This window comes from Diabrotica virgifera, chromosome 7 (assembly GCF_917563875.1).
Source record: "Diabrotica virgifera virgifera chromosome 7, PGI_DIABVI_V3a".
In the NCBI taxonomy this organism is placed as follows: Eukaryota; Metazoa; Arthropoda; class Insecta; order Coleoptera; family Chrysomelidae; genus Diabrotica; species Diabrotica virgifera.
Genome location: NC_065449.1, coordinates 150,383,438 through 150,391,555, shown reverse-complemented (window position 1 = coordinate 150,391,555; position 8,118 = coordinate 150,383,438). Strand labels below are relative to the sequence as shown.

At 37.9% G+C, this 8,118-nt stretch overlaps 1 protein-coding gene across 1 annotated transcript; it reads right to left on the bottom strand.

Annotated features, from left to right (window-relative positions):
* Nucleotides 1–3,889: 3,889 nt before the first annotated feature.
* LOC126888637 (uncharacterized) lies at nucleotides 3,890–7,699 on the bottom strand. The gene is made up of 3 exons (XM_050656994.1): nucleotides 7,501–7,699; nucleotides 6,162–6,899; nucleotides 3,890–3,960 (listed from the first exon to the last, which is right to left on the bottom strand). The coding sequence occupies exons 1-3, from the start codon at nucleotides 7,697–7,699 to the stop codon at nucleotides 3,890–3,892; spliced, it is 1,008 nt and encodes a 335-aa protein (XP_050512951.1).
* Between the last annotated feature and the right edge of the window lie 419 nt (nucleotides 7,700–8,118).

Here is an 8,118-nt window from a genome sequence, read left to right as displayed (position 1 = left end):
TGGTAGATGATGGAAATTTGGCGGCAAACTGGAAAAGGTTCTCTCAAAAATTTCAACTATTCTCGGTGTGCAAGTAATCGGAAGGGATACGCGAAACGATCGTGCGCGAATAGCGGAGAAATATTGCAACTTTCTTAAATAATTCATATTGTCAATTTGACGTACATTTCATACCTATTGTCATTTAAGACGAAAAATTATATATTGCTCTACAATATTGATATGATATGCAATTATATAAAGGTAAATTTAATTAATTGTATTTTGCTTGCAGTACCTACTGCATTTTAATAACTACACTCTGTCCGGTTTCAAGATGCAGTAAAAATAAATATAGCCAACGACATTGAACGTTAGAAGGAGCACGTCCAAATCATGATTTACAATATATAAACGTATATTATAATCTTGGGCTCAAATTATAAAACATACTTTGTATACGGTACCAGCAGACCGAATCATGTAATAGAAAATAGAAGCGAAGGAATTTAAACAACTTATTTGGACTATTGTTCATATTGGCGATAGGTAGATGATAGCTGTCGAATAGAACGGCGGTGAGGGGTACACACATGAATAATAAAATAAATTAATTTTTACTTGTGAATATTTGTACAGTTAATACGTTTTTGAACGTATTTGAACGAGGTTTTCTAATAATGTGAATCTTCTTCTTCTTATGCAATCCACTAATGGATGTTCGCGATCACGTTTGTCCATTTTTCTCTATCCCTTGCAGTATGTATTAGGTCTCCTATGTTTTTTAGTCCTGTCCATTGTTTGAAATTACGGAGCCATGACATTTTCTTCCTGCCCACTCCCCTTCTTCCTTCAATTAAGGTTTGCAGAAACTGATATCTTTCATTTCTAATTATGTGTCCCAGGAATGCCGTTTTTCTCTGTTTAATTGTGCACATCAGTTGTCGTTCTGTACCAATTCTTTTCAGGATTTCTTCATTTGTTATTCTTGCGGTCTCCAGGGAACTTTAAGGATTCGTCGATAGATCCACATCTCAAATGCCTCTAGCTTATTCATTGTGTTTATTTTTAAAGTGAATACGTTAATTATATATAATGTGAATACGTTATTTTATTGCAATGAATTAAGAAAATTATGTAAAATGTGTAAACATGTCTTTCTCGTTTTTGATATATTAAGAAGTTTATAAAAATGTTGTTCTTTTAAAATTAGGCAGAGCATTATCCTCGTTAAGTTTGTCCACAGTAGGAATCTCGTTTCTAAAATATTCCTTACTACCCTATTTGTTGTCATTCGGCTTATGTCATATGTGGTCATTCCATTCTACTCTTCTGTTTCGTATCCAGCTATTAATGTTCTCCACGTTGCATCTCCGTCCTGTATCTTTAATTCTAGCTCTGCCCCATGGTGTCTTCTCATCGATTCTTCAGGTTTTCATCTCCGCTGTTTCGAGCAATCTTTATGCCCTCTCTGTGTCATGTCGTGTTTCTGCCGCTTATCTCATCATTGTGCCTGATGACTGTAAATTTTGCTTTACCTTTCTTTTCCGATATTTTTGTTAGTTATGAGTAGCTGTATACTTTTTATTTTTTTATTTAGCCTAATACCGCGACAACTAATGGGCCATTGGCAGGGTACAATGATTTTGTAACCAGATAGTGTAATGTGTAGCATAAGTACTGAGTAAATGTCTTGTTACTTAGTAGAGTCGACTTCGTTATCTTTACAAAGAGACGATGATTGTGTCCGAACGTTTGCGGTCCCTCCGGTGTTTCAATTCCACAAGGATAGAAACTATTTTCATGTAATTGACGATCTCGGGAAAAACATGATAATTGACGTTGTCACAATTTACACCAGCGTTAACTTTTTTTTGTATAATTTTTAAAGTGAAAACTTTTAGCGACGTTGTGCACTTTTTGGATGAAGAAAAAGCTTTGATTTCGCGTCTGATTGTTGCGACCAACACTGCTATGATCGTGACGCTATATCATAGCTCCGTTGTTATTGATCTGGTTGGAGAGTGTGATGCATTAAATGAAAGGAGAGGGATAACGATTATATTAAGATAGAAAAAACAAACAATGCGACTAAAATGGCCCTACATAGCATCTTCGTTATTAATGAATGTTTAGTTACATACGATGGTTGATGAGAATAAATCTCGTACACTTCAGTTGAGTGACAATAACGTAGATAACAGTTTTAACAATTTATTTAAGAACTCACTACTGTACAATTTAACAAAAATGCGTGACAAAGAACGTGTTTATTCTTCACAGTCTCGAGGCCAAGTCATTATACATGAAAATAGGAATATATGAAAACCGGCTGGTTCGGCACTAGATTTTGGATCTATATGTTGCAACAAAAACAGTCCAGGCCCGTCGCAGCGGGATTTAAGTAAATATTAAATAAAATATAACAAATTAATTTAAATCGTAAACATGCCCCCACCTTGAAAGAGAAAGCTTTCAATAAATTAAAAATGAAATTAAACGTAATATATTACAGTCAATAAATAATCACTGTCACCTGGCGACCTTTATTCACTTGGAAGTGGGCAAATGTTCACAACTGCTACACGAACGAGTCCTTTAGCTGTTTTAAGTGTGACAACCCTTGAAATGTTGTCAGCCCCTGGATGCAACTGTTCCACACGTCCCAGGGACCACTGGAGAGGAGGTGCGTCCTTACTTTTAATTAGGACAAGAGCACCAACCTTAATTTGGAATTGATTCACCTTCCACTTTTGTCTCTGCTGCATCTCCGAAACGTACTCCAAAGACCATCTTCGCCAAAAATGTTGACGGAGTTGCTGAAGATGTTAAAATCTTGATAAACGAAGAGGGTTGACATTAGAAACGTCTACTTCTGGTATGGAATTCATGGACCTCCCAATCAGAAAGTGAGCCGGGGTTATAGGTAAAAGGTCTGAAGGATCGGAGGACATAGGACTTAAAGGGCGTGAATTTAGTATACTTTCCACCTGAGTGAGCACAGTTGAAAAGTCTTCATAAGTTAAATGAGATCCCGTAACGATCCTTTTCAAATGCGATTTCATAGATTTTACTCCCGCCTCCCATATTCCGCCGAAATGAGGGGAATGCGAAGGAATAAATTGCCAATTGATTTCATCATTGCAGCATGATTCCGCGATTTGTTTTTCATTAGATTTGATAAAATTACCGAGATGATTAAGCTCGTTACGACAACCTACGAAGCTCGTGCCATTGTCGGACATCATTTGAACTGGCTTGCCTCTTCTAGCTATAAATCGTCTTAAAGCAGCGAGGAAGCAAGACGTAGTTAAGTCTGTGACCAGTTCCAAGTGTATAGCTTTAGTAGCTAGACAAATAAAAAGACTAACATAAGCCTTGTAAGTACCTGGGTTTCTGCCTTGTCTTGTTTTGAGAGTGAACGGGCCTGCATAGTCCACTCCCGTGATTGCAAACGGAAACGATGGATTTACTCTAGATGCAGGAAGATCTCCCATCATGGGTGTACATTGAGGAGGATTGGCACGAAAACAGCGTATACATTGACGAACAACCTGTTTCGCAATAGATCTACCTGAAATAGGCCAAAAACGTTCACGAACGACGGACAATAAGTGCTGAGGACCGGCATGCAACAACCTTAGATGCTCCGACCGAAAGATCATAGTCGTAACAGGATGATTTGCAGGAAGAAGTATTGGATGTCTTTTATTAAAATCATATTTAGAGTTGCGTAATCTACCACCAACTCTGATTACTCCATCACTATCCAGAAATGGATTTAAAGAAAGAATTTTACTTTTAGAAGACAGCGATTTTCCCTTGGAAAGGTTATGAAGTTCCTTTGGAAATATCTCTGCTTGAACCAACTTCGCAATACATATGACAGAGGCTTGAAGCTGTATGGTGGTTAGAGGATCGGAAACTCTGCATCTTGACCCTGAACTATTTCGGAAGAGACGCAAACAACGAGCAATGACTCTTGTGAGAAACGAGAAATTACTGTAATTCTGGAATGGAAAGGATTGCACGAAGCTTGTGACCAAAGAATGAGTAACTTTCTTAGTCTCCGGAAGATCTTGCTCAGGCTGAATGATTAGGATCGGCCAACTACTAGGAGATTTCATGAGGAAGGGAGGACCGTGCCACCAAATTTTTGATGACACAAGTCGACTGGGTTCCACACCTCGGGACAATAAATCCGCAGGATTATCCTTGGTACCGACATGTCTCCAAGCGCTAGACGAAGTGCTGGATTGAATTTCAGACACTCTATTAGCCACGAATGTTTTAAGAATATGTGGCGAGGTTCTGATCCACCCTAAGACGATAGTGGAATCTGTCCAAAGAACAATATCATGAAGTTGAAGACTGAGCGATTCTGTGACTTTCTTCACGAGCCGTGACAATATCAAGGCTCCACAAAGTTCCAATCGAGGAAGGCTAATTTTTTTTAAAGGAGATACTCTTGTCTTGGCACAAAAGAGACGCACCGATGTTATTACCTTGGTGATCAATACTTCGAATATAAATAACGCCACCATATGCAGCTTCGCTAGCGTCAGAGAAGCCATGCAGCTCAATAGTTGAAGCATTTGCAATGATAGCATGTCTAGGAATTCTAACATTGTTTAACGGGCAGAGCTGATCCCGAAATGAAAGCCACTTGGTTTGAATGTCTAAAGGTACAGCTTGATCCCACTCCAAGCCTTCCAACCACAGCCGTTGCATTAAAATTTTTACAATGATAATTGTGGCGCTAAGAAGACCAAGAGGATCGAATATATGGGCTATCCCAGAAAGTATAGACCTTTTAGTAACCGTTCTAGGAAGAACGTCAGAGGATATATGATACTGAAGAAGGTCGGATTTTGGACACCACTGCAGTCCCAGAGTTCTTGTAATTTCAAAAGAACCTAGCGAGAAAGGAAGATCTGAAGGGACCAAAGAATCCTGAATATCTGTAAGAAGTGAAGGGTCGTTCGAAACCCACTTTCGAAGAGGGAAACAACCTTTTGATAATATATGATTAATTTCTTGACAATGTTGAAGAAGCTCTGAGGCTGAATCAGACCCCGTCAGGAGGTCATCCACGTAGAAATCATTTTTAATAATCTTTGCAGCTTGAGGATACTGCTCAGAATTTTCATAAGATAATTGAAGAAGGCATCTTGTAGCAAGAAAGCTGGCAGAGGCAGTGCCGTAAGTTACCGTGTTCAGAGAATAAGTTTGCAAAGGCTCCTGAGGATCCCGTCTCCATAGAATTAGCTGGAGGTTTCGTTCAGAAGGACAAACGAGAATTTGCCGATACATTTTGGCGATGTCAGCAGAAGCCACATAAGTGTGTTGCCTAAATCGAAATAGAATTGATATAAGATCATTTTGGACGACTGGTCCGACCATTTGAAGATCGTTAACTGAAACACCTGAAGTGGTAGGGCAAGAACCATCGAACACTACACGCAGCTGAGTAGTGAGACTATTCTCCTTAAGGACTCCATGGTGTGGAAGATAGAAGTGAGCTGGGTCTGTAGGCTCCTCAACCTTAGACATATGACCCATTGAAATATATTCGTCCATAAATAAAACATACATATCCTTCATGATAGGATTATTCTGAAGTTTTCGTTCTAGATTAAAGAATCTTTTTCCAGCTCTGCTCCTAGATTCACCCAGAGTATCAGTCGAATTCTTTAATGGAAGACTGACTACAAAACGACCATCCGAATTTCTTTTATGAGTCGATTTAAAGTGTTCCTCGCACTCTATTTCCTCCTTTGAAAGAGGTGGGAGAAGTGGACACTCTTCTATTTCCCAGAATCTTGATAGATGATGACATTCATTCTGCTGTGCGCAATTGCAAGTGACGATTTGATGACCGTACCTTTTGGGCAGTGGGCCAGAAATTACCCAGCCAAATTTGGTTTTTTGTAAAATGGGTTTCTGAGGACCCAATTTGATTTGTCCAACGCACAGAAGATCCCAGAAAAGCTCTACACCTATAAGAAGATCTATGCCGGAAGGAATATTGAAATTTGGATCAGACAAGCGAATATTCGATGGAATAGAGACAGAGTCTACGTCGATCGGAATACTTGGAACATGACCACAAATTGAAGAAGTAACAAGACAGTTTAAGGTTGTCGAAAAAGAAGAATATAACGAATATACTGACAACTTACTCTTGTGCTTTATCCTTGAAGATATTTGAGTGACACCGACCACTGAAATATCGGCAGGTTCCTTGGAGAGACCCAATTTGGAAACCAGACTATAAGTGACAAAATGTGACTGAGAAGCACTGTCTAGAAGGGCTCTACAATTATGTTTAACTCCAGACCGATCTGGAATTTGGACTGTGACAGTTGACAGCAGTGCAAACGAATTCTGAACTGCATGACATGACAATGTTTGTGGAGTTTGATTATCCGAAGAAACGGATTGAGTATCATTTGGAGAATTGCTGTTTTCTGCATTAACGTGGAGAAGCGTATGATGCTTCTTCCCACATTTCTTGCACTTACCATACTTGCAACTGGTATTTTGATGTCCTATAAATAAACAATTAAAACACGCTCGTACCCTTTTGACCTCACGCATGCGCGCATGCACATCTAAATTTTGAAAAGAAGTACAAGTTGACATTTTATGAGGACCATTACAATGTGGACACAGATCTGAAGAAGCTCCATTATTAACGAATGATTGACTTGTATGAGTTTTAGACCTATGAGATGAAGAATGAGAATGATCTTTGGAACTAGAACCTCCCTTGATAGATCTTGCTTCGAACTTTTCTAAAGTATCAGCTCGATGCTGCAAGAATTTTAGAAGATCGTCGAGAGTAGGCTTTACCGACGTAGGGGTATTACCTTGACTTTCCTTGTCCCAATCTTTGACAGTTTCAGGATCAAGTTTTTCTAGAATTATAAAAATTATGATTGAGTCCCAAGTGCTTACTGGCTCCCCTAAGGATTCTAGAGATCGCAGATTACTAGTTAATCCATCAATTAGATGTGGAGACACTTAGAACTGTCACGATTAACTACCTTAAGATTAAAAATGGACTTGATGTGATTATGGATTAGTAAAGGCTCATTAGAATACCTGTCACAAAGAAGCTTCCACGCTACTGTAAAATTAGCTGCAGAAACCTTAATAGAATTTATTATCTTTTCAGCTGTCCCCGATAGGGATGATTTTAAATAATGAAATTTCTGAATGTCACTTATATCATTATTTTTAACGATTATTGTATCGAAGCAATCATGATAATCTAACCAGGTTGAATAGTTCCCGCTAAATTGACGCAAATGAAGGGTTGGGAGCTTTATCCCTGAATTGAATGAGAGCTATTACGATCAGAAACTGAACTTTGATTTGCATTTTCGTTGCTAGATATAATAGGCTTAGGCTGCAGAAGCTCTTTTGCCTTTGCTATAGTAGAAAAATAAACATTTTCAAAATCTTCACGATATTTTATTTCATCTGATACATCATCTACTAACGCGTCTATTTTACCCTGAACAACTTCAAATTCCTCTATTATTGTTTCAGCCCGATCTAATCTGACTGAAAGTTCGGTGACCGGCAAATTATCCGACGACCCCGGTATAGCTATTTTATCAATGTATTTTGCGAAGGTATCGAGACGATTTCTAACAGATTCCCTATTTTTACGCAACCTTTCGGATTCTTTCGTTTCTTTTGATTCCGGCATTTTATTTTAATTAAATGAATGAAATTTATGCTTAAAATCAATCCTATTCCGAAATAATTCAAATACTATTAATTAAATGAAAGCAATTTATACCAAAAAACTGATTCTAATTTTAAAATAATTCAGGTTTCAGTTTATTACAAATAAAATTGGCAATCTCATTTAAAAATATAAAGTTCAAATATCATTAAATATAAATTTGAATAAAAACTGGCTCACACAGAGCGAAAGATAACGAAATATTTAAAAATATTGGTTAGAATAGGAATAAATCAATAAAAAGGAAAAACTCACATTTGTACAGCGGCAAACAAACTTCTTCCAAAACCTGCTCGTTGTTGATCGAAGATTTCACTAAACTTTTACCGTGATGATTATGCCGTCTTGAACTGGCTGACTGAATTTACTGGTAATAATAA

What these genes read in the sequence shown, in the direction of transcription:
- LOC126888637 (XM_050656994.1), bottom strand. Translation starts at nt 7,699, where the DNA reads ATGCCGGAATCAAAAGAAACGAAAGAATCCGAAAGGTTGCGTAAAAAT. An exon ending in GGAATTTGAAGTTGTTCAGG is followed by an intron (nt 6,900 to 7,500) that starts GTAAAATAGACG and finishes TTATAATTCTAG; the next exon opens with AAAAACTTGATCCTGAAACT. An exon ending in TTCAAGGATAAAGCACAAGA is followed by an intron (nt 3,961 to 6,161) that starts GTAAGTTGTCAG and finishes GTTTCTCACAAG; the next exon opens with AGTCATTGCTCGTTGTTTGC.